A 26529-nucleotide genomic window follows, 5' to 3' on the forward strand; every position below is an offset into this window, starting at 1 on the left:
TCTCCACTTGCGACGGCCGCAGCCTGGTGCCCCCGTCGGATGCCGCCCTCCCGCAGGTCAACAGATTGCTGCCTGTCGGTCGCCGCCCTCCCGCAGCCTCGCCACCCGTGCATCTCTCCTACCACCGGTTGGCGTTTGCCTCTGTCCCCGCCTTTCCTTTGATTCCGGCGACGAGCATAGCGGATAAGCAATAATCCTACACTCACGGGCATATAACGGACTTTTACGGAGGCCTTAGTGCTAATTAACCTCTTTCCTTTCCTTAATCCCAATCAAACGATGCCACATGTGACAGTCCGAGAAACCTGTAAAAACCCGTCCCTGTGTCTAGCAAAGCCCGCATTGGGGAGTGGGGGATGGGGTGTGGAGCGGTGGAGTTAGGCTGGTCGTAGTGGGGAATAACTTAGACTAGTGTTATATGCATGACACTAGTTTAAGTTACTACCTTCATAATGCAAAGTAATATAATAGTAGTGTCATAGATGACTTTATTTATTAGCTTGTAGACTCACCTTGTCTTGGGAAGCGCTATGTTACAGTAACATACTCCCTCCATTCTAAAATATAGTACGTCCGCGCTTTCTGAGGTCAAACTTTGACCATAAATTTAACGAACAAGACCGACTGCGGCGGGAGAAACAGTTACATAATTAAAAACTTATTTCGAATACGAATTCACTCATATAACTTTTGCTCCCGCCGCAATCGGTCTTGATAGTTAAATTTACGGTCAAAATTGAAGCACGGGGATAGAGGAAGCACTATATTGTGGAATGGAGGGAGTATTATGTTACTACCTCATATTAAATACTTGCCACATAAGCAAAAAAAATTTGAAGTGCGCTATATTACTAGCTAAGTTACTCCCACTATGACTAGCCTAACGGTGCGCGAGGCATTCTGGCGAACTTCAGCTCGGACCAGTACAATACCAGCTGATGACGTGGCAAGGATCGTGCGCCTAGATTCATGCTCTCGATCCAACAAATAAAAGCGTTCATGCTCTCGATCCAACAAATAAAAGCGTTCATGCTCTCGATCCAACAACAATTAGGCCTCCTTTGGTTTAGAGGAATTTCATAGAAATTCTAAAGGATAGGATTTTTATAGGATTTTTTTCCTTTAGAGCCCTTTGGTTCATATAAATGGATTCCTATTCCTATATAGGATTGGTTCCTATCCTCCACATTTCGGCCTCCTTTGGTTTAGAGGAATTTCATAGGAATTCTAGAGGATATGATTCTTATAGGATTTTTTCCTTTAGAGCCCTTTGGTTCATAGGAATGGACTCCTATTCCTACATAGAATTGGTTCCTATTCTCTACATTTCATAGAAAAATAAAAAAAAGCCTAGACTCAATGGAAAAAATCCTTTAGTGTCAACCAAATGACATCTTGTTTCATATTCCTACTCGTAGAATTTGAGATACATGTCATCTCATTTCCTACAAGATTTCATATCATCTCATTTCCTACAAGATTTCTATTCCTACGATAATCATATATCCTATGAACCAAAAGTGGCCTTCATAGGAAAATAAAAAAGAGTTTAGACTCAATGGAAAAATTCATTTGGTGTCAACCAAATGACATCTTGTTTCCTATTCCTACTCATAGGATTTGAGATACATGACATCCCATTTCCTACAAGATTCCTATTTCTATGATAATCCTATCCTATGAACCAAAAGAGGCCTAAAAGCGTTCGGGATGAGAGCACCTAACATGGCACATTCAGTTTAAATGAGATGGGCTAAGTTAAGTTAGTTCCCCTATTATCCACTCACACCGGAGTATGAACTGTCTAAAAAATAAGCACATACTCCCTCCTTCCGAAAATACTTGTCATCAAAATGGATAAAAAGAGATGTATTTAGAATTAAAATACGTCTAGATACACCTTCTTTTGTTCATTTTGATGACAAGTATTTCCGGACGAAGGAAGTATTTAATTATTTCGTACTCATTGCAACAAGCTCTTTTGCTAGTGTACGACAAAAGATGCATCCGAGTATGATAACCTTTCAAGTATGGGCTTAACACGTGTACAAAGCAAAATTTCAGGAAGACGAATGGAAAATATGATGTAAGTAACGAGCTGGAAGAGTGAGACAGAGATGTGTTAACCGGCTAGGACTAAAGAGGATTATGCATGGTGCTATATATACTACTCCTGGAGGACATGGACAACAAGACATAAATATTTAGCACTAATGTCAATAATGAGGTCATGCCAGAAAAGCTCCAAGGGTATTGTTACAAGGAAGATCAGAATTGTTTGTAAACAACAATGAGGTCATGCCAGAAAAGCTCCAAGGCATTGTAACACTAATGTCAATAAGAATAAGAAGCACCTTCTCACCAACCAGTCATCAGATGAAAGGTCCCCCTGAGGAAGCGCCACCAGGTTGACTCGGAAAGAATGTGTGACGAACCAGGCTTTGTTTGAGCTTATACGGCGTAATCGACAGATTCGAGCCACTCCATATAATATCTGACCTCACACTTCCCAGAGTGTCAACTTGAACAAGACGGCTATGCATTGAGATGAGCACACCACCCTTCTCATACAAGACCGGCGATATATAACCACGTGATCGAGCTGACAGACGAAGGTCTGCCACTGGAAGCTTGATCTTGTACTTGAACTCCCAGACCTCATTATCATAGTCCTGTAGCACACAAATATCAATCATGGTGATGTCCTCATCGATGTAGTAGAGGACGAGCTTGCCATCCATCTCAAACAAAGTGGCCGACTCAGGGGTAGCCGGAGCAGACATCCAACGGAATGACTCGGCAGTGGTATTGAATACCATCAGCATGTTGCTGCCATGTTTCTTCACAGGGTAGAAGTGCAGGTCTTCCTGGAACAGGACCGACGGGCGGTAGGATGTTGTATTGACACTGCCCTCCGCCAGTGCGTCATCTTCGGACGCCGACGCCGCTGGCCGGCCGATGCACCTCTGCTCCGAAGAACCCAACGTGAAGATGTAGTAGGAAGGTTTGTCATCCGAATGAGGGTCCAGGGACGGGCTGCTCCTGCAAAGTACCCTGCACTCTCCGGAAGAGCGGTGGGGATAGAACCCCAGGAAGTGCGGAAGGAAGCACTTGGAAAGCCATTCCCTGGTGGTCGGGTTGCAGACGTAGAAGCACCGTGGCCTAGAGAGGACGAGGAGGCCGTCGCAGGAGGCCCTGACCATGAGGCAGGGGTCCCAGAGCTGAGCAAAGGGTGAGAGCACGCTGGCCCACGGGTCGAAGGCGCAGAGATCGTAGAGCATGCGGTCGGAGCGCTCCATGCAAGAGGCAATGGGGTGGGAGGGCTGGGCGCAGTGGTGCTTGAGGAGGAGGTCACTGTTGGAGGTGAGGACATGGCGCCACAAGCGGCAGATGGCGCGGCAGCGGGCAAAGGCCTTCGCTGGCAGGCGGGGGATTATCTCCCAGATGATGATATCCTCTGGGATGCTGTCGCAGGGCTGCGCGGCCCTCCAAGAGGTAGGGTACTGATTTTTACTCACAGTGGTTGGAGGATAGCCCTGCACGTTCAGTTAATATGGTTAATTAATATAAATGATAATCCCTAGCAGCAACTCAAATCCGCATAAAGTAACCAGCCACTGCAAGTATGAAATAATATAGAAATCAAAACCCCTCAGAAGTCTGGACATGGTTGTGATTCTAAGGCCCTGTTCGGCAGCTGTCCGCTCTGCAGCTCCGCGCCGGAGCGGAGCGGCCCGCAGCCTATTTTCTAGGAGTCGCCCAAGCATCGCTCCGCGCGCTCCCGGAGCTGGATGACTGCCGAACAGGGCCTAAGAATCCCATGTGGAGATACCAGACTGAACTAAGCGGTGGTTAAGCCCACAAAAGTCCATAATTATTTCAGCTTTGTGCTTGATGAACCATCCCCAGGCCCATCCACCACTTCACCAATCTAACAATTTCGTTTATGAAAAGATAAGTCACAGCTGAATTCAAAGTAACAACTATACAAAGAACAATGCCACAGCCAGGTCAGGCATGGTAAAAGTATATCGAGTGCTAAATGAGGTTTCATTTTATGTGTAACAAATACTCCCTCCGTCCGAAAATACTTGTCATCAAAATGGACAAAAAGGAACGTATCTAGAACTAAAATACATCTAGATACATCCCTTTTTATTCATTTTGATGACAAGTATTTCCGGACGGAGGGAGTATGTGTCATGAACCCTATCATATTCGAAGATTGTATGTGTGAATTTGAACCATTACTGTGGGCATGCAGTGATGCCTCACGGGTACCTCAAATTGCATAACAACTTGCATATAGGTTAAATAACTCAATCAGCATCAAGCAGTTACAAAAAGCAACACACTAATATCCTCAGCTTTGCTGATTCTTTGATGTAACAACTTAATATAATACTCTGGAAAGGTCTAATGTACAAAGGTACTTACTTTGTCCCATTTTAGCTCTTTTGAATTCCATGAATAAGCAACACCGGTGTGTCCCTCTCTAACAATTAGCGTTTGTGCAACGATTCCTGCTTAGAGGGGGAAAAGGTTACAAACATTGCACTACTGTGCAAAAATAACACGCACGGCAATGACTAGATATTGTCACAGTTACTTTACATACACAAGTCCACGACACTAAAGAATTTAGAGAAAAAATGTTTTTATATTGTTATCTCCTTGACGAAGGAAGGTTTATTGGAAACTAGAAAGATATGAATATTTTCAAAAGCTCGAAATTATTTCAGTGTGCAATAGTGCATCTTCAATCCGATTTTAATTTTCAGCTCCATAATAAGCTGACCTGCAAAATTCACTACAAATAGTTGGAGCATCATGGAATCAACACAATACACGTGTACCGTATCAGAAAAATGAGATTTATGACCTTGTTGTGTCATTCCCGCAGCTCCTGATGGATCCATCAGCTTCAGTCCACCAACAGTCTTTCTGTAGAGAAAAAAATAGGCATAAATATAATTTGATTAACACCATGATTCCGGCTTTTTTTTGGACAAGAAAAAGTGTCGCCTAAAAATTAAAAAGTTAAAATAACAATTACAGGAGTAATCTGACAACAAAACTGATCCTTTAAGCAGAAGATGTTAAAACCTCAGAAATATGAAAAAAGAAAATCAGGAACCAACCTATATGCTGCAAGTTCCTCATCACGGCAGGGCCTATTATTGCCAGTTGTCCATATCCTCACAATTCCATCACAACATGCAGTTACAACATCGCCATTATCCAAAAATTTAGCATCCCATATACGGCCTGGGTGTTCAATGCTCTGAACACAGATTCCATCTGCATTATATTACTTACAGTCATATAACCAGGTACATGAAGAAAATTCTGCATTCTGCTACGTACTAACAACCAAAACCAAAAAACTGCAATGTACTGCACCTCCAATATAATTTTCATTTCTACAATGGTTCATATTATGAATCCAAACATACTATCCCAAAAAACAAGACAGATATATCCTAGCTGCATCCATGAAACACACAAATCAAATCAGCAGCCCAAGAACAAGCACGGCTTTACATCATAGATACAAGCGTGAAAGAAGGCGGGTAGTGTGGGTATTGAGATTCTTATTTTCAATATGGAAGAAAAGAAGACTCGAACTGCTCATGGACTAGCCAAAGGAGGAATCAGCAATACAGATGCTTAACGACAACCAGCAGATCTCTTTTTACTGATTGTCACAGTTTCCATTATATTGCTAAATACGAACTACCTTTCCCATATGCCACTGCCCAATATGTTTGATGTCAACGTATTTACAATCTTTTGCCTATAATGGAATCCCGTGCAATATTTTGCCTGTAACAGAATCCCACTTAACAGGAAGTACTATCATAGACTGGATTATTTTTGTTTGGAGAAAACATTAGACAGAGGCATAGGGAGACAAACCATCTGAGGAATCGATAGCAACCCCAATGGAACGGTCAGGGTTTAAAGAGTCATTCAGTACAGATGTCAATAAAAAAAAGCAAAAAACAAACCCAAACAAAGACAAGAGAAATATATAATGTTAAATCAGCTTGGGTCCATAGATCAGTTGTCACATATAGAAAACCGAATTAATATCAGTCAGTTCGGTTTTAGGTTCAGGTTAACAAAATGCACTGAAAGAACCGGCTCGTCCTATGGCCCCATTTCCTAGGGCCATGCTACCATCCTTATAGCTTAGCAAAAAAAAAAACAAGTACATCAAAATCTCAACTAAAGCCCGGCATGATCTCCACCAAGTCAGCTAGGCGCCTAGGCCCATCTCTTGCTCTCTCGTACCAATGCAATCACGACAGGCCACAGGGAAACAAAGTTACCAGCCGACATGCGTGCAATCCATCCCGACAACCAACAGCACTGCCCTCGGCAGGCCCATCAGCGGACTAGCACTCCTGCCAGTCTGTCACCATCAACAAGACGATTCAAAGGATTCAAAGAGAAGCAGCGCCATGTTGATTCAACAAGATTCTGGATTTCAATCATGGTCTGTTGACAAGATTCAAGTATTTGACAGCATGCGCACCCTGTTCTGCTATTGAATTACCTGCTAACATTACATTTCGGTTTAAACCGAAAAGCAAGCCGGAGTTTGGGTGAACCCAACTTCCGGTTTGTAGAACTTTCCAGGCTAGCTCGGTTGTCAATTTTAGTAAACCGAAATACCAAAAAAAGAGGAAGAACGAATGCCTACACCTAGATTAAAGTATAAAAAGAAATTATATCCTATAAACAAGTGCCACTGCATTTTAACAAGAATTCTCTAAAGCATACAAAATAAATCACCTTTCCATATCTTGACCGAGCGATCTCGACTGCCACTAGCAATAAGACCAGATGAATGAGCATCCACAGAATATACAAGAGAGGTATGGCCAATCATCTCCAACAGGGGTTGGCCAGTTAATGCCCATAACTTTATAGTTCTGCGACAAAACAAAATATTATATGTGATCATGTAAATGAGTAGTTGTAAACTGAAAGAATAAATTTGATGCACAAAAAATGTAAGACGATAATGAAAATGATGAAAAGCCAAATAGATGAGCATTTTATTTCAGCAAACCACTGGCAGGATATTAGTACGAATATCCAAGATTAAACGAGAAATTTTGATATCTTCATTTACAATTTTAGAACAAATAATAGCAGCTTCTACTATACTGCACCATCCTTTCGTTCAAAAGCAAGTGGAAATAGTCAAGTGATAACTTACGCATCATGTGATGCAGAGAGTATACCCATTCCTGGCATCTGTGCTAAACAACAAACAGTGTCTGCAATGGAACAACATTCTGTCAACCGATCAAGTATGTGTGGATGAGCACAACAAAAGTCAAAAGCACCAGTGCACATCAGGAGTTAACAAATAACCTGCATGCCCAGAGAATGTATGTAGACAAATCCTTCCTTTCCAAAGTTTGATGGTGGAATCACTTGAACCTATACAAAAGGGGAAAGGTGTAAAGTATTAATCAACCATTTGACAAGTACTCCCTCCGTAAAGAAATATAAGAGCATTTAGATCACTAAAGCAGTGATCCAAACACTCTTATATTTCTTTACAGAGGTAGTAATAGATATCCAAGGACAGTCATAATTGCTCTCGAATATACTTCCCGTAAAGTAATAGATATACAAAGCGGAAGCTCTACCCGTAAATAGTTCTCCCGAGGGCAGCTTAAGAACAGTTTGCACTGCGGCTTCATGGGCCACCAAGATCTCTACAGCATTGCCATCTCTCCACCTTCTCAAAGTACTGTGCATAATACAAGTGTCAGGGTACAGCAAGGAACCATCAGATACAATGGGGAAACTTCATAATTTATTAGCCCAATATGTCATCACATGCCCAAAACACCAAATACGCCGCAGCCTTAAACACAAGTAGCATTGGAAACCTTTTCTAACAGGGGACTCAGAGTGTAGAAAGAAACAGAAGTACAATATGTGCATTTGTACAAAAAAAATATAAGAAATATAAATTATCAAAGAAGGTACTGAATTTATGCATATTAGTACAAAGTTAGTACAAAGTTGAGTAACTTACTTTGGGACAGAGGGAGTATATTACATTCATGTTACATCACCACATCTGCCAAACAACTACCCCATGAACAAATTGTCTGCATTTGCAGTGTGATTACATCATATACAAGAAAGACCCTCAGGATGAAATCAGCACAAGCAAGCAATCAACAAGAAGTACGTGAGCAAGTTCTGCACAGGAATTACACTGGTTGGGAAAAAACATACCAATCCATCGATGAAGATATCATGTCACCGTTGTCATCGATAGCAAGACCAGTCACCTGTGAGGTGTGACCCTTCATTGTTCCAACAACTTCTCCTGTATGCAAATTCCACAGCAATACTAGTGTATCCATGCCACCAGAAACAATTGCTCCTTCCGGAAAGCGATCAGAAGGAGGGGCCCAAACCATTGCACCAACAAAACTAAAATGTCCTGCAAGGGTTTTCGAGAGGACATATTCGCACTTCTTTTCCGGGTGCTGCGTCCAGAATCTCACGGTTCCATCGCTTGATGAGGTTGCAACACCCACATCACCACAGATACATATCCTAGAAACCTATTGTAAAAAGAGCAAGGACAAGTTAGCAAAGAATCAAATGTGCAGCAAATGTAGCAATTATGAAAGAGCTTGATTATAAGGATCTAACTTTATTGGTTGAATACATGCCAGTACTCAAAGTCTAAAACTACTTACTGATGTAGATATGCGTTCCACATATGCAAAATAACCTTTGCCTAAGCTCTTAACAGTTTGAGCAGAATAATCGGTTAATACACGGGGATCACCTTTATCTCCAAATTTGGTTGATCATCATATAAGCACTTCTTTATTTTCAACACTAACATGTTTCTCTTTTACTATCCTTTGGACAGACATGGGCTTGCATAAAGGGGTATTTGGTATTTACATGCTAAATGCAGGTTATAATTTGAACCATAAGTCCATCGTTAGAAAAACAGAACGTGGCATTCTGGATGAGCATGGATTCCTCAAATAAGCACAACAATTTGTTGAGTTTCTGGTGGAACATAACAGGGAAGTTACAATCTGATTACAAGTGTAAAAATAACTCAAGCAAAACCAAGTAACTGATCATTGCTTGATCCACAAATCCACTACAAATATAATATCAAAAGGAAGTCAAACTGCAATGACTAATCGCGCCAGATCCACGCCGCCCCGACCAAGGCCGCCCCAGCACCAGCACCACAACACCACGGCGGCCCGCCCCGCGCCGCACACCGGCCACCCAGCAGCACATCCGTCCGGATCTGGCTGGAGGCGGCCTGCACGCAGCCACCAGAGGATGGACGACGCGCGGCCAAAACCGTACGGCCGCCGCAGCACCGACGAGCGCCCCCGCCACCTGCGTCGCTACCCGCAGCCCCGCCACCGCGCCCTGCACACAGCGCCTCGCCCGCGCTGTTCCCGCAGCACCCCGCGCCGCCGGGGACAGACGAGGAGGGCAACGAAACTAGCTAGGTCAAATTACACAAACCCGCGCCGCCCTTACAGGGGACGCCTCCAACTAGCAGATCGCGCGCCCGCCGCAAACCCTCCGCCGATGGTTCGTCGGGGCCAGCCTGGTGGGATCGAATCGCGTACATACTTGCAGGGGAAACAAAGCGGAGAGCTGAGGCGACGGACGCGGGGCGAGTAGTACAGGGGGAGGGAGGAGAGGCTTACATCGCCACCGTGGCCGTGGAGCTGCGCGCTGAGGTGGTACGCTGCCATGAGCGGCGCCGGACGGCGTACGTCGGCGAGGGGAGAAAGATTGGCGAATGAGGGCATCTACAACGCGGGCTCTTAGCCCATGCGCCAGGGTCTCTTTCCCCGCAGTTTCGCTCGATTCCTGGTCGATCCCAGGATTTCCGTTGGCATCGATGCCTCTCCTGTCGCCGGGCGCTTGCGCCGTTATTTCCCGCATGCACCTGTTTTCACGAGAGTATGGAGCTAGATCGACGCTAAAAAAATCAGCTAAGCGCTTAACCTGGAGGTCCTGCGTTGGAAAGGCAGACTCCTCCACCAGTGCTTCTTAATTAATCCTTTTCTTTAATGGTGCAACCGCCTAAGCAAGCGCCTCTGCGTTGAAAATGCCCTGAGGGAGATGGCTACAATGAGAGGTGCTTAGTGAGATGCTTAGAAAAATAAACTGGATTTTTCTGAAGCACCGGTGCCTATTTCTACAAGTTAAGCGTCTATCATATACAAATAAGCACTGGTGCTTAAAGAAAGCCTGGTCCTCCCCTAAGCATCTCCTATTGTATAAGGCCTTAGGGGTCCACGCCAATATTTGGCTTGGCAGCCTGAGGCGTCAATCCAAATAGCCTCGCCGGGGTCGCGAAGTCGTGTGACTGGCACGATGCCAACTACGAGCAAAGTTTTGTGGGTTGTTGGGCATGTTTGGCTTCCACATTGACTACATTCACTTTTTTATTACTTATTACTCACTTTCTTAGGCCCCCCGAATCCCGGTTGTACACAAACCAGCCATCTGGCAAGTGCGACCGTTGCGTGTTCTCTCTCCTAGGGCTCCTGCGACTCTCTGGCGATGGGCGGTTCCTAGGGTTTGATCTTCGTTTGGGTCTGTGATTCTGCATCCCAGATCCGATTCCTTCTTCTCTATCCACTCATTCCCTTCTGTCTCATCTGGACGTGGGTGTTCCTTCGTATGTCGTTGTTCGGGGTGATCAAGGGGCGCGTGTTGGACCGCTACCCACCCTTGGCAGCGTCGGGTTGAAGGTGGCTCGCGCTCCGATGGCGGAGGCGCGTGACAGGGCAAGGACTGATGCCAATTTGGGTGTTCTACTGTGCTGGGTGGCAGCGGGGATGCTCCCGTACCGGTGCTATCCAACAAGGGGGCAGCGGCGGAGATCGATGGGGTGTCCCCTTCGGGGGGCGGCTCTGTCTGTTGGGGAACGTAGTAATTTTAAAAAAATTCCTACGCACACGCAAGATCATGGTGATGCATAGCAACGAGAGGGGAGAGTGTTGTCTACGTACCCTCATAGACCGAAAGCGGAAGCTTTAGCACAACGCGGTTGATGTAGTCGTACGTCTTCACGATCCGACCGATCAAGTACCGAACGTACGGCACCTCCGAGTTCAGCACACGTTCAGCCTGATGACGTCCCTCGAACTCCGATCCAGCCGAGTGTTGAGGGAGAGTTTCGTCAGCACGACGGCGTGGTGACGATGTTGATGTTCTACCGACGCAGGGCTTCGCCTAAGCACCGCTACAGTATTATCGAGGTGGACTATGATGGAGGGGGGCACCGCACACGGCTAAAAAATCAAACAATCAATTGTTGTGTCTATGGGGTGCGCCCTTGCCCCCGTATATAAAGGAGTGGAGGAGGGGGGAGAGGGCCGGCCCCTATGGCGCGCCCTGGAGGAGTCCTACTCCCACCGGGAGTAGGATCCCCCCCCCCCTTCCAAGTAGTAGGAGTAGGAGTCAAGGAAAGAGAAGAGGGAAGAGAAGGAAGGAGGGGGCGCCGCCCCTCCCCTAGTCCAATTCGGACTAGTCAATGGGGGGGGCGGCCTGCCTCTCCCTCTCCCCTAAAGCCCAATAAGGCCCATATGCTTCTTCCCCCGTATTCCCGTAACTCCCCGGTACTCCGAAAAATACCTGAACCACTCGGAACCTTTCCGATGTCCGAATATAGTCGTCCAATATATCGATCTTTACGTCTCGACCATTTCGAGACTCCTCGTCATGTCCCCGATCTCATCCGGGACTCCAAACTCCTTCGGTACATCAAAGCTCATAAACTCATAATATAGCTATCATCGAAACTTTAAGCGTGCGGACCCTATGGGTTCGAGAACTATGTAGACATGACCGAGACACGTCTCCGGTCAATAACCAATAGCGGAACCAGGATGCTCATATTGGCTCCCACATATTATACGAAGATCTTTATCGGTCAGACCGCATAACAACATATGTTGTTCCCTTTGTCATCGGTATGTTACTTGCCCGAGATTCGATCGTCGGTATCTCAATACCTAGTTCAATCTCGTTACCGGCAAGTCTCTTTACTCGTTCCGTAATACATCATCCCGCAACTAACTCATTAGTTGCAATGCTTGCAAGGCTTAAGTGATGTGCATTACCGAGTGGGCCCAGAGATACCTCTCCGACGATCGGAGTGACAAATCCTAATCTCGAAATACGCCAACCCAACAAGTACCTTTGGAGACACCTGTAGAGCACCTTTATAATCACCCAGTTACGTTGTGACGTTTGGTAGCACACAAAGTGTTCCTCTGACAAACAGAAGTTGCATAATCTCATAGTCATAGGAACATGTATAAGTCATGAAGAAAGCAATAGCAACATACTAAACGATCGTGTGCTAAGCTAATGGAATGGGTCAAGTCAATCACATCATTCTCCTAATGATGTGATCCCATTGATCAAATGACAACTCATGTCTATGGCTAGGAAACATAACCATCTTTGATCAACGAGCTAGTCAAGTAGAGGCATACTAGTGACACTCTGTTTGTCTATGTATTCACACATGTATCATGTTTCCACTTAATACAATTCTAGTATGAATAATAAACATTTATCATGATATAAGGAAATAAACAATAACTTTATTATTGCCTCTAGGGCATATTTCCTTCAGTCTCCCACTTGCACTAGAGTCAATAATCTAGATCACATCGCCATGTGATTTAACATCAATAGTTCACATCACCATGTGATTAACACCCATAGTTCACATCGTCATGTGACAAACACCCAAACGGTTTACTAGAGCAATAATCTAGTTCACATCGCTATGTGATTAACACCCAAAGAGTACTAAGGTGTGATCATGTTTTGCTTGTGAGAGAAGTTTAGTCAACGGGTCTGCCATATTCAGATCCGTATGTATTTTGCAAATTTCTATGTCAACAATGCTATGCACAGAGCTACTTTAGCTAATTGCTCCCACTTTCAATATGTATCCAGATTGAGACTTGGAGTCATCTGGATCACTGTCAAAACTTACATCGACGTAACCCTTTACGACGAACCTTTTTTTACGTCCATAATCGAGAAACATATCCTTATTCCACTAAGGATAATTTTGACCAATGTCCAGTGATCTACTCCTAGATCACTATTGTACTCCCTTGTCAAAATCAGTGTAGGGTATACAATAGATCTGGTACACAGCATGGCATACTTTATAGAACCTATGGCTGAGGCATAGGGAATGACTTTCATTCTCTTTCTATCTTCTGCCGTGGTCGGGCTTTGAGTCTTACTCAATTTCACACCTTGTAACACAGGCAAGAACTCTTTTTTTGATTGTTCCATTTTGAACTATTTCAAAATCTTGTCAAGGTATGTACTCATTGAAAAAACTTATCAAGCGTCTTGATCTATCTCTATAGATCTTGATGCTCAATATGTAAGCAGCTTCACCGAGGTCTTTCTTTGAAAAACTCCTTTCAAACACTCCTTTATGCTTTGCAGAATAATTCTATATTATTTCCGATCAACAATATGTCATTCACATATACTTATCAGAAATGTTGTAGTGCTCCCACTCACTTTCTTGTAAATACAGGCTTCACCGCAAGTCTGTATAAAACTATATGCTTTGATCAACTTATCAAAGCGTATATTCCAACTCCGAGATGCTTGCACCAGTCCATGGATGGATCGCTGGAGCTTGCATATTTTGTTAGCACCTTTAGGATTGACAAAACCTTCTGGTTGCATCATATACAACTCTTCTTTAATAAATCCATTAAGGAATGCAGTTTTTTTCATCCATTTGCCAGATTTCATAAAATGTGGCAATTGCTAACATGATTCGGACAGACTTAAGCATAGATGCGAGTGAGAAAATCTCATCGTAGTCAACACCTTAAATTTTGTCAAAAAAAAACCTTTTTCCGACAAGTCTAGCTTTGTAGATAGTAACAGTACTATCAGCATCCGTCTTCCTCTTGAAGATCCATTTAATCTTAATGTCTCGCCGATCATTGGGCAAGTCAATCAAAGTCCATACTTTGTTCTCATACATGGATCCCATCTCAGATTTCATGGCCTCAAGCCATTTTGCGGAATCTGGGCTCATCATCGCTTCCTCATAGTTCGTAGGTTCGTCATGGTCAATTAACATGACCTTCAGAATAGGATTACCGTACCACTCTGGTGCAGATCTCACTCTGGTTTACCTACGAGGTTTGGTAGTAACTTGATCTGAAGTTACATGATCATCATCATTATCTTCCTCACTAATTGGTGTAGTAGTCACAGGAATAGATTTCTGTGATGAACTACTTTCCAATAAGGGAGCAGGTACAGTTACCTCATCAAGTTCTACTTTCCTCCCACTCACTTCTTTGGAGAGAAACTCCTTCTCTAGAAAGGATCCATTCTTAGCAACGAATGTCTTGCCTTCGGATCTGTGATAGAAGGTGTACCCAATTTTCTCCTTTGGGTATCCTATGAAGACGCACTTCTCCGACTTGGGTTTGAGCTTATCAAGATGAAACGTTTTCACATAAGCATCGCAACTCCAAACTTTAAGAAACGACAGCTTAGGTTTCTTGCTAAACCACAGTTCATACGATGTCATCTCAACGGATTTAGATGGTGCCTTCTTTAATGTGAATGCAGTTGTCTCTAATGCATAACCCCAAAACGATAGTGGTAAATTGGTAAGAGACATCATAGATTGCACTATATCCAATAAAGTACGGTTATGACATTCGGACACACCATTACGCTGTGGTGTTCCAGGTGGCATGAGTTCGTGAAACTATTCCACATTGTTTAAATTGAAGACCAAACTCGTAACTCAAATATTCTCCTCCACGATCAGATCGTAGAAATTTATTTTTTTGTTACGATGATTTTCCACTTCACTCTGAAATTCTTTGAACTTTTCAAATGTTTCAGACTTATGTTTCATCAAGTAGATATACCCATATCTGCTCAAATCATCTTGTGAAGGTCAGAAAATAACGATACCCGCCGCGAGCTTCAACACTCATCGGACCATATACATCAGTATGTATTATTTCCAATAAGTTTGTTGCTTTCTCCATTGTTCCGGAGAACGGAGTTTTAGTCGTCTTGCCCATGAGGCATGGCTCGCAAGCATAAAGTGATTCATAATCAAGTGATTCATAATTAAGTGATTCCAAAAGCCCATCAGCATGGAGTTTCTTCATGCGCTTTACACCAATATGACCTAAACGGCAGTGCCACAAATAAGGTGCACTATCATTATTAACTTTGCATCTTTTGGTCTTCAATATTATGAATATGTGTATCACTACGATCGAGATCCAATGAACCATTTTCATTGGGTGTGTAACCATATAAGGTTTTATTCATGTAAACAGAACAACAATTATTCTCTAACTTAAATGAATAATCGTATTGCAATAAACATGATCAAATCATATTCATGCTCAACGCAAACACCAAATTACACTTATTTAGGTTCAACACTAATCCTGAAAGTATAGGGAGTGTGCGATGATGATCATATCAATCTTGGAACCACTTCCAATACCCATCGTCACTTCATCCTTAACTAGTTTATGTTCATTATGTAACTCCCATTTCGAGTTACTACTCTTAGCAACTGAACCGGTATCAAATACCGAGGGGTTGCTATAAACACTAGTAAAGTACACATCAATAACATGTATATCCAATATACCTTTGTTCACTTTGCCATCCTTCTTATCCGCCAAATTCTTGGGGCAGTTCCGCTTCCAGTGACCAGTTCCTTTGCATTAGAAGCACTTAGTCTCAGGCTTAGGACCAGACTTGGGCTTCTTCACTTGAGCAGCAACTTGCTTGCCATTCTTCTTGAAGTTCCCCTTCTTTCCTTTGCCCTTTTCTTGAAACTAGTGGTCTTGTCAACCATCAACACTTGATGTTTTTCTTGATTTCTACCTTCGTCGATTTCAGCATCACGAAGAGCTTGGGAATCATTTCCGTTCTCCCTTGCATATTATAGTTCATCACGAAGTTCTACTAACTTGGTGATGGTGACTAGAGAATTCTGTCAATCACTATTTTATCTGGAAGATTAACTCCCACTTGATTCAAGCGATTGTAGTACCCAGACAATCTGAGCACATTCTCACTGCTTGAGCTATTCTCCTCCATCTTTTAGCTATATAACTTGTTGGAGACTTCATATCTCTCAACTCGGGTATTTGCTTGAAATATTAACTTCAACTCCCGGAACATCTCATATGGTCCATGACGTTGAAAACGTCTTTGAAGTCCCGATTCTAAGCCGTTAAGCATGGTGCACTAAACTATCAAGTATTCATCATATTGAGCTAGCCAAACGTTCATAACGTCTGCATCTGCTCCTGCAATAGGTCTGCACCTAGCGGTGCATCAAGGACATAATTCTTCTGTGCAGCAATGAGGATAAACCTCAGATCACGGATCCAATCCGCATCATTGCTACTGACATTTTTCAACTTAGTTTTCTCTAGGAACATATATATAACATAGGGAAGCAACAACGCGAGCTATTGATCTACAACATAGATATGCTAATACTACCAGGACTAAGTTCATGATAAATTAAAGTTCAATTAATCATATTACTTAAGAACTCCCACTTAGATAGACATCCCTCTAATCTTCTAAGTGATCACGAGATCCAAATCAACTAAACCATAACCGATCATCACGTGAAATGGAGTAGCTTTCAATGGTGAACATTACTATGTTGATCATATCTACTATATGATTCACGCTCGACCTTTCGGTCTCAGTGTTCCGAGGCCATATCTGCATATGCTAGGCTCGTCAAGTTTAACCTGAGTATTCCGCGTGTGCAAAACTGGCTTGCACCCATTGTAGATGGACGTAGAGCTTATCACACCCGATCATCATGTGGTGTCTGGGCACGACGAACTTTGGCAACGGTGCATACTCAGGGAGAACACTTTTATCTTGAAATTTAGTGAGAGATCATCTTATAATGCTACCGTCAATCAAAGCAAGATAAGATGCATAAGAGATAAACATCACATGCAATCAATATAAGTGATATGATATGGCCATCATCATCTTGTGCTTTTGTTCTCCATCTCCAAAGTACTGTAATGATCTTCATTGTTACCGGCATGACACCATGATCTCCATCATCTTGATCTTTTATCAATGTGTCGTCACATGGTCGTGTCACCAGCTATTGTTTTTGCAACTATTGCTATCGCATAGCGATAAAGTAAAGCAATTACATGGCACTTGCATCTTATGCAATAAAGAGACAACCATAAGGCTTCTGCCAGTTTCCGATAACTTCAACAAAACATGATCATCTCATACAATAAAATTTAGCATCATGTCTTGACCATATCACATCACAACATGCCCTGCAAAAACAAGTTAGACGTCCTCTACTTTGTTGTTGCAAGTTTTACGTGGCTGCTACAGGCTTAGCAAGAACCGTTCTTACCTACGCATCAAAACCACGACGATAGTTTGTCAAGTTGGTGCTGTTTTAACCTTCGCAAGGACCGGGCGTAGCCACACTCGGTTCAACTAAAGTTGGAGAAACTGACACCCGCCAGCCACCTGTGTGCAAAGCACGTCGGTAGAACCAGTCTCGCGTAAGCGTACGCATAATGTTGGTCCGGGCCGCTTCATCCAACAATACCACCGAACCAAAGTATGACATGCTGGTAAGCAGTATGACTTATATCGCCCACAACTCACTTGTGTTCTACTCGTGCACATGACATCTACGCATAAAACCAGGCTCAGATGCCACTGTTGGGGAACGTAGTAATTTCAAAAAAATTCCTACGCACACGCAAGATCATGGTGATGCATAGCAACGAGAGGGGAGAGTGTTTTCTACGTACCCTCGTAGAACGAAAACGGAAGCGTTAGAACAACGCGGTTGATGTAGTCGTACGTCTTCACGATCCGACTGATCAAGTACCGAACGTACGACACCTCCGAGTTCAGCACACGTTCAGCCCGATGACGTCCCTCGAACTCTGATCCAGCCGAGTGTTGAGGGAGAGTTTCGTCAGCACGACGGCGCGGTGACGATGTTGATGTTCTACTGACGCAGGGCTTCGCCTAAGCACCACTACAGTATTATCGAGGTGGACTATGGTGGAGGGGGGCACCGCACACAGCTAAAAGATTAAACGATCAATTGTTGTGTCTATGGGGTGCTCCCTTGCCCCCGTATATAAAGGAGTGGAGGAGGGGGGGAGAGGGCCGGCCCCTATGGCGCGCCCTGGAGGAGTCCTACTCCCACCGGGAGTAGGATTCCCCCCTTCCAAGTAGTAGGAGTAGGAGTCAAGGAAAGGGAAGAGGGAAGAGAAGGAAGGAGGGGGCTGATACGTCTCCAACGTATCTATAATTTTTGATTGCTCCATGCTATATTGTCTACTGTTTTGGACTATATTAGGCTTTATTTTCCACTTCTATACTATTTTTTGGACTAACCTATTAACCGGAGGCCCAGCCCAGAATTGTTGTTTTTTGCCTATTTCAGTGTTTCGGAGAAACAGAATATCAAACGGAGTCCAAACGGAATAAAATCTTCGGGAACGTGATTTTCTCACCGAACGTGATCCAGGAGACTTGGACCCTACTCCAAGGAGACAAAGAGGAGGTCACGAGGGTGGGGGGCGCCCCCCTAGGGCGCGCCCCCTGCCTCATGGGCCCCTCGGTGCTCCACCGACGTACTCCTTCCTCCTATATATACATACGTACCCCCAAACGATCAGAACAGGAGCCAAAATGTTGGTGAACATAGTAATTTCAAAAATTTCCTACGCACACGCAAGATCATGGTGATGCATAGCAACGAGAGGGGAGAGTGTTGTCCACGTACCCTCATAGACCGAAAGTGGAAGCGTTATAACAACGCGGTTGATTTGGTCGTACGTCTTCATGGCCCGACCAATCAAGCACCGAAACTACGGCACCTCTGAGTTTTAGCACACGTTCAGCTCGATGACGATCCCCGGACTCCGATCCAGCAGAATGTCGGGGAAGAGTTCCGTCAGCACAACGGCTTGGTGACGATCTTGATGTTCTACCGTTGCAGGGCTTCGCCTAAGCACCGCTACAATATTATCGAGGATTATGGTGGAGGGGGGCACCGCACACGGCTAAGAGATCAATGATCAATTGTTGTGTCTTTGGGGTGCCCCCTGCCCCCGTATATAAAGGAGTGGAGGAGGGGGAGGGCCGGCCCTCTCTATGGCGTGCCCTAGGGGAGTCCTACTCCCACCGGGAGTAGGATTCCCCCTTTCCTAGTAGAACTAGGAGCCCTTCCAAGTAGTAGGAGTAGGAGGGAAGGAAAGGGAAGGGAAAAGGAGAAGGAAGGAAGGGGGCGCCCCCCTCCCTACTCCAATTCAGACCAGCCCATAGGGAGGGGTGCGACCACCCTTTGAGGCCTTTCTCTCCTTTCCCGTATGGCCCATTAAGGCCCAATACGAATTCCCGTAACTCCCCGGTACTCCCAAAAATACCCGAATCACTCGGAACCTTTCCGATGTCCGAATATAGTCGTCGAATATATCGATCTTTACGTCTCGGCCATTTCGAGACTCCTCGTCATGTCCCCGATCTCATCCGTGTTGGAAATATGCCCTAGAGGCAATAATAAAAGGATTATTATTATGTTTCCTTGTTCATGATAATTGTCTTTTATTCATGCTATAATTGTGTTATCCGGAAATCGTAATACATGTGTGAATACTTAGACACCAACATGTCCCTAGTAAGCCTCTAGTTAACTAGCTCGTTGATCAACAGATAGTCATGGTTTCCTGACTATGGACATTGGATGTCATTGATAACGAGATCACATCATTAGGAGAATGATGTGATGGACAAGACCCAATCCTAAACATAGCACAAGATCGTATAGTTCGTTTGCTAGAGTTTTTCCAATGTCAAGTATCTTTTCCTTAGACCATGAGATCATGTAACTCCCGGATACCGTAGGAGTACTTTGGGTGTACCAAACGTCACAACGTAACTGGGTGACTATAAAGGTATACTACGGGTATCTCTGAAAGTGTCTGTTGGGTTGACATGGATCAAGACTGGGATTTGTCACTCCGTATGACGGAGAGGTATCTCTGGGCCCACTCGGTAATGCATCATCATAATGAGATCAAAGTGACCAAGTGTCTGGTCATGGGATCATGCATTACGATACGAGTAAAGTGACTTGCCGGTAAAGAGATTGAACGAGGTATTGGGATACCGACGATCGAATCTCGGGCAAGTAACGTACCGATTGACAAAGGGAATTGTATACGGGGTTGCTTGAATCCTCGACATCGTGGTTCATCCGATGAGATCATCGAGGAGCATGTGGGAGCCAACATGGGTATCCAGATCCCGCTGTTGGTTATTGACCGGAGAGCCATCTCGGTTATGTCTACATGTCTCCCGAACCCGTAGGGTCTACACACTTAAGGTTCGGTGACGCTAGGGTTGTAGATATATGAATATGCAGTAACCCAAAAGTTGTTCGGAGTCCCGAATGAGATCTCGGACGTCATGAGGAGTTCTGGAATGGTCTGGAGGCGAAGAATTATATATAGGAAGTGCAGTTTCGGCCATCGGGGGAGTTTTGGGGGTCACCGGTATTGTACCGGGACCACCGGAAGGGTCCCGGGGGTCCACCAGGTGGGGCCACCCATCCCGGAGGGCCCCATGGGCTGAAGTGGGGAGGGGAACCAGCCCATAGTGGGCTGGTGCGCCCCCCTTGGCCCACCCCCTGTGCCTAGGGTTGGAAACCATAAGGTGGGGGGCGCCCCACTTGCCTTAGGGGCCACTCCACCCTTGGCCGGTGCCCCCCCTAGGATATCCCATCTCCTAGGGCCTGCGCCCCCCCTAGGGGAGCCTATATAAAGGGGGGGAGGGGCAACCGCACCCTGGAGTCTTGGCGCCTCCCTCTCCCCTGCTACACCTCTCCCTCTCGCAGTAGAATGGCGAAGCCCTGCTGCGGTGACCCCTGCATCCACCACCACGCTGTCGTGCTGCTGGATCTTCATCAACCTATCCTCCCCCCTTGCTGGATCAAGAAGGAGCAGACGTCACGCTGACCGTACGTGTGTTGAACGCGGAGGTGCCGTCCGTTCGGCGCTAGGATCTCCGGTGATTTGGATCATGTCGAGTATGACATCCTCATCCCCGTTCTTTGAACGCTTCCGCGCGTGATCTACAAAGGTATGTAGATGCAATCCGATCACTCGTTGCTAGATGAACTCATAGATGGATCTTGGTGAAACCGTAGGAAAATTTTTGTTTTCTGCAACGTTCCCCAACAGTGGCATCATGAGCTAGATTTATGCGTAGTTCTCTTTGCACGAGTAGAACACAATTTGTTGTGGGCGTAGATGTTGTCAACTTTCTTGCCGCTACTAGTCTTATTTTGCTTCAGCGGTATTGTGGGATGAAGCGGCCCGGACCAACCTTACACGTACGCTTACGTGAGACCGGTTCCACCGACTAACATGCACTAGTTGCATAAGGTGGCTGGCGGGTGTCTGTCTCTCCCACTTTAGTTGGAGCGGATTCGATGAAAAGGGTCCTTATGAAGGGTAAATAGAAGTTGACAAATCACGTTGTGGCTTTCACGTAGGTAAGAAAACTTTCTTGCTAGAACCCTATTGCAGCCACGTAAAACTTGCAACAACAATTAGAGGACGTCTAACTTGTTTTTGCAGCAAGTGTTTTGTGATGTGATATGACCAAAGTTGTGATGAATGATGAATGATATATATGTGATGTATGAGATGTTCATGCTATTGTAATAGGAATCACGACTTGCATGTCGATGAGTATGACAACCGCCAGGAGCCATAGCAGTTGTCTTTATTTTTTGTATGACCTGCGTGTCATTGAGAAACGCCATGTAAATTACTTTACTTTATTGCTAAACGTGTTAGCCATAGTAGTAGAAGTAATAGTTGGCGAGCAACTTCATGGAGACACGATGATGGAGATCATGGTGTCATGCCGGTGACAAGATGATCATGGAGCCCCAAGGTGGAGATCAAAGGAGCTATGTGATATTGGCCATATCATGTCACTATTATTATTTGATTGCATGTGATGTTTATCATGTTTTTGCATCTTGTTTACTTAGAACGACGGTAGTAAATAAGATGATCCCTCATAATAATTTCAAGAAAGTGTTCCCCCTAACTGTGCACTGTTGCGACAGTTCGTTGTTTCGAAGCACCACGTGATGATCGGGTGTGATAGATTCCAACGTTCACATACAACGGGTGTAAGACAGATTTACACATGCAAACACTTAGGTTGACTTGACGAGCCTAGCATGTACAGACATGGCCTCGGAACACAGAAGACCGAAAGGTCGAGCATGAGTCGTATAGAAGATACGATCAACATGAAGATGTTCAGCGATGTTGACTAGTCCGTCTCACATGATGATCGGACACGGCCTAGTTAACTCGGATCATGTTATACTTAGATGACTGGAGGGATGTCTATATGAGTGGGAGTTCATTGAATAATTTGATTTAGATGAACTTAATTATCATGAACTTAGTCTAAAATCTTTACAACATGTATTGTAGATCAAATGGCCAACATTGTACTCAACTTCAACGTGTTCCTAGAGAAAACCAAGCTGAAAGACGATGGCAGCAACTATACGGACTGGGTCCGGAACCTGAGGATCATCCTCATAGCTGCCAAGAAAGATTATGTCCTACAAGCACCGCTGGGTGAAGCACCTGCTCTCCCTGCAGAACAAGACGTTATGAACGCTTGGCAGACACGTACCAATGATTACTCCCTCGTTCAGTGCGGCATGCTTTACAGCTTAGAACTGGGGCTCCAAAAGCGTTTTGAGAGACACCGAGCATATGAGATGTTCGAAGAGCTGAAAATGGTTTTTCAAGCTCATGCCCGGGTCGAGAGATATGAAGTCTCTGACAAGTTCTTCAGCTGTAAGATGGAGGAAAATAGTTCTGTCAGTGAGCACATACTCACTATGTCTGGGTTACATAACCGCTTGACTCAGCTAGGAGTTAATCTCCCGGATGACGCGGTCATTGACAGAATCCTTCAGTCGCTTCCACCGAGCTACAAGAGCTTTGTGATGAACCTCAATATGCAGGGGATGGAAAAGACCATTCCTGAAGTATTTGCAATGCTGGAATCAGCAGAGGTAGAAGTCAAAAGGAACATCAAGTGTTGATGGTGAATAAAACCACTAAGTTCAAGAAAGGCAAGGGTAAGAAAACCTTCAAGAAGGACGGCAAGGGAGTTGCCGCGCCCGGCAAGCAAGCTGCCGAGAAGAAGCCAAAGAATGGACCCAAGCCCGAGACTGAGTGCTTTTATTGCAAGGAAAGTGGTCACTGGAAGCGAAACTGCCCCAAATACTTAGCGGACAAGAAGGCCGGCAAAACGAAAGGTATATGTGATATACATGTAATTGATGTGTACGTTACCAGTACTCGTAGTAGCTCCTGGGTATTTGATACCGGTGCAGTTGCTCACATTTGTAACTCAAAGCAGGAGCTGCAGAATAAGCGGAGACTGGCGAAGGACGAGGTGACGATGCGCGTCGGGAATGGTTCCAAGGTCGATGTGATCGCCGTCGGCATGCTACCTTTACATTTACCTACGGGATTAGTTTTGAACCTCAATAATTGTTATTTAGTGCCAAGTTTGAGCATGAACATTGTATCAGGATCTCGTTTAATACGAGATGGCTACTCATTTAAATCCGAGAATAATGGTTGTTCTATTTATATGAGAGATATGTTTTATGGTCATGCTCCGATGGTGAATGGTTTATTCTTAATGAATCTCGAGCGTAATGCTACACATATTCATAGTGTGAGTACCAAAAGATGTAAGGTTGATAATGATAGTCCCACATACTTGTGGCACTGCCGCCTTGGTCACATAGGTGTCAAACGCATAAAGAAGCTCCATGCAGATGGACTTTTAGAGTCTCTTGATTACGAATCATTTGACACATGCGAACCATGCCTCATGGGTAAAATGACCAAGACTCCGTTCTCAGGAACAATGGAGCGAGCAACCAACTTATTGGAAATCATACATACTGATGTGTGCGGTCCAATGAGTGTTGGGGCTCGCGGTGGTTATCGTTATGTTCTCACCCTCACTGATGACTTGAGTAGATATGGGTATGTCTACTTAATGAAACACAAGTCTGAGACCTTTGAAAGGTTCAAGGAATTTCAGAGTGAGGTTGAGAATCAACGTGACAGGAAAATCAAGTTCCTGCGATCAGATCGTGGAGGAGAATACTTGAGTCACGAATTTGGCACACACTTAAGAAAATATGGAATAGTTTCACAACTCACGCCGCCTGGAACACCTCAGCGTAATGGTGTGTCCGAATGTCGTAATCACACTCTATTAGATATGGTGCGATCTATGATGTCTCTTACCGACTTACCGCTATCATTTTGGGGCTATGCTTTAGAGACTTCCACATTCACTTTAAATAGGGCTCTGTCGAAATCCGTTGAGACGACACCGTATGAATTATGGTTTGGGAAGAAACCTAAGCTGTCGTTTCTAAAAGTTTGGGGATGCGATGCTTATGTCAAGAAACTTCAACCTGAAAAGCTCGAACCCAAGTCGGAAAAATGCGTCTTCATAGGATACCCTAAAGAAACTATTGGGTATACCTTCTACCTCAGATCCGAAGGCAAGATCTTTGTTGCCAAGAATGGATCCTTTCTAGAGAAGGAGTTTCTCACGAAAGAAGTAAGTGGGAGGAAAGTAGAACTTGATGAAGTATTACCTCTTGAACCGGAAAATGGCGCAACTCAAGAAAATGTTCCTGAGGTGCCTGCACCGACTAGGGAGGAAGTTAATGATGATGATCATGAAACTTCATATCAAGTTGCTACTGAACTTCGTAGGTCCACAAGGACACGTTCCGCACCAGAGTGGTACGGCAACCCTGTCTTGGAAATCATGTTGTTAGACAACGGTGAACCTTTGAACTATGAAGAAGTGATGGCGGGCCCGGATTCCGACAAATGGCTGGAAGCCATGAAATCCGAGATAGGATCCATGTATGAAAACGAAGTATGGACTTTGACTGACTTGCCCGTTGAGCGGCGAGCCATAGAAAATAAATGGATCTTTAAGAAGAAGACAGACGCGGATGGTAATGTGACCATCTATAAAGCTCGGCTTGTCGCTAAGGGTTATCGACAAGTTCAAGGGGTTGACTACGATGAGACTTTCTCACTGGTAGCGAAGCTGAAGTCCGTCCGAATTATGTTAGCAATTGCCGCATACTATGATTATGAGATATGGCAAATGGACGTCAAAACGGCATTCCTTAATGGTTTCCTTAAGGAAGAATTGTATATGATGCAGCCGGAAGGTTTTGTCGATCCTAAGAATGCTGACAAGGTGTGCAAGCTCCAACGCTCGATTTATGGGCTGGTGCAAGCATCTCGGAGTTGGAACATTCGCTTTGATGAGATGATCAAAGCATTTGGGTTTATGCAGACTTATGGAGAAGCATGCGTTTACAAGAAAGTGAGTGGGAGCTCTGTAGCATTTCTCATATTATATGTAGATGACATACTTTTGATGGGAAATGATATAGAGCTTTTGGACAGCATTAAGGCCTACTTGAATAAGAGTTTTTCAATGAAGGACCTTGGAGAAGCTGCTTATATATTAGGCATCAAGATCTATAGAGATAGATCAAGATGCCTCATAGGACTTTCACAAAGCACATACCTTGATAAGATATTGAAGAAGTTCAACATGGATCAGTCTAAGAAGGGGTTCTTGCCTGTGTTGCAAGGTGTGAAATTGAGCTCAGCTCAATGTCCGACCACGGCAGAAGATATAGAAGAGATGAGTGTCATCCCCTATGCCTCAGCCATAGGTTCTATTATGTATGCCATGTTGTGTACCAGACCTGATGTAAACCTTGCCGTAAGTTTGGTAGGTAGGTACCAAAGTAATCCCGGCAAGGAACACTGGACAACGGTCAAGAATATCCTGAAGTACTTGAAAAGGACTAAGGAAATGTTTCTCGTTTATGGAGGTGACGAAGAGCTCGTCGTAAAGGGTTACGTCGACGCTAGCTTCGACACAGATCTGGATGACTCTAAGTCACAAACTGGATACGTGTATATTTTGAATGGTGGGGCAGTAAGCTGGTGCAGTTGCAAGCAGAGCGTCGTGGCGGGATCTACATGTGAAGCGGAGTACATGGCAGCCTCGGAGGCAGCGCATGAAGCAATTTGGGTGAAGGAGTTCATCACCGACCTAGGAGTCATACCCAATGTGTCAGGGCCGATCAAACTCTTCTGTGACAACACTGGAGCTATTGCACTTGCCAAGGAGCCCAGGTTTCACAAGAAGACCAGGCACATCAAGCATCGATTCAACTCCATTCGTGAAAATGTTCAAGATGGAGACATAGATATTTGTAAAGTACATACGGAC

At 44.6% G+C, this 26529-nt stretch overlaps 1 protein-coding gene across 1 annotated transcript; it reads right to left on the reverse strand.

Moving 5' to 3' along the window:
- Positions 1-2185: 2185 nt before the first annotated feature.
- Positions 2186-10005, reverse strand: LOC119301361. Its single transcript, XM_037578319.1, has 10 exons — positions 9738-10005; positions 8272-8606; positions 7671-7774; positions 7390-7458; positions 7232-7292; positions 6802-6941; positions 5142-5301; positions 4883-4944; positions 4438-4523; positions 2186-3536 (listed from the first exon to the last, which is right to left on the reverse strand). Exons 1-10 carry the CDS (start codon positions 9840-9842, stop codon positions 2373-2375), a joined length of 2286 nt encoding a protein of 761 aa, XP_037434216.1. The 5' UTR covers positions 9843-10005; the 3' UTR covers positions 2186-2372.
- Between the last annotated feature and the right edge of the window lie 16524 nt (positions 10006-26529).

This window comes from Triticum dicoccoides, chromosome 5A (assembly GCF_002162155.2).
Source record: "Triticum dicoccoides isolate Atlit2015 ecotype Zavitan chromosome 5A, WEW_v2.0, whole genome shotgun sequence".
NCBI lineage: Eukaryota > Viridiplantae > Streptophyta > Magnoliopsida > Poales > Poaceae > Triticum > Triticum dicoccoides.

Excerpts from the sequence above, each read along its gene's own strand:
- LOC119301361 (XM_037578319.1), bottom strand. The coding sequence starts at position 9,842 with ATGCCCTCATTCGCCAATCTTTCTCCCCTCGCCGACGTACGCCGTCCG. Across the intron at positions 5,302-6,801 it reads CTCGGTCAAGATATGGAAAG|ATGGAATCTGTGTTCAGAGC; the intron begins GTGATTTATTTT and ends AATATAATGCAG. Across the intron at positions 4,524-4,882 it reads TGCGGGAATGACACAACAAG|GAATCGTTGCACAAACGCTA; the intron begins GTCATAAATCTC and ends CCCTCTAAGCAG.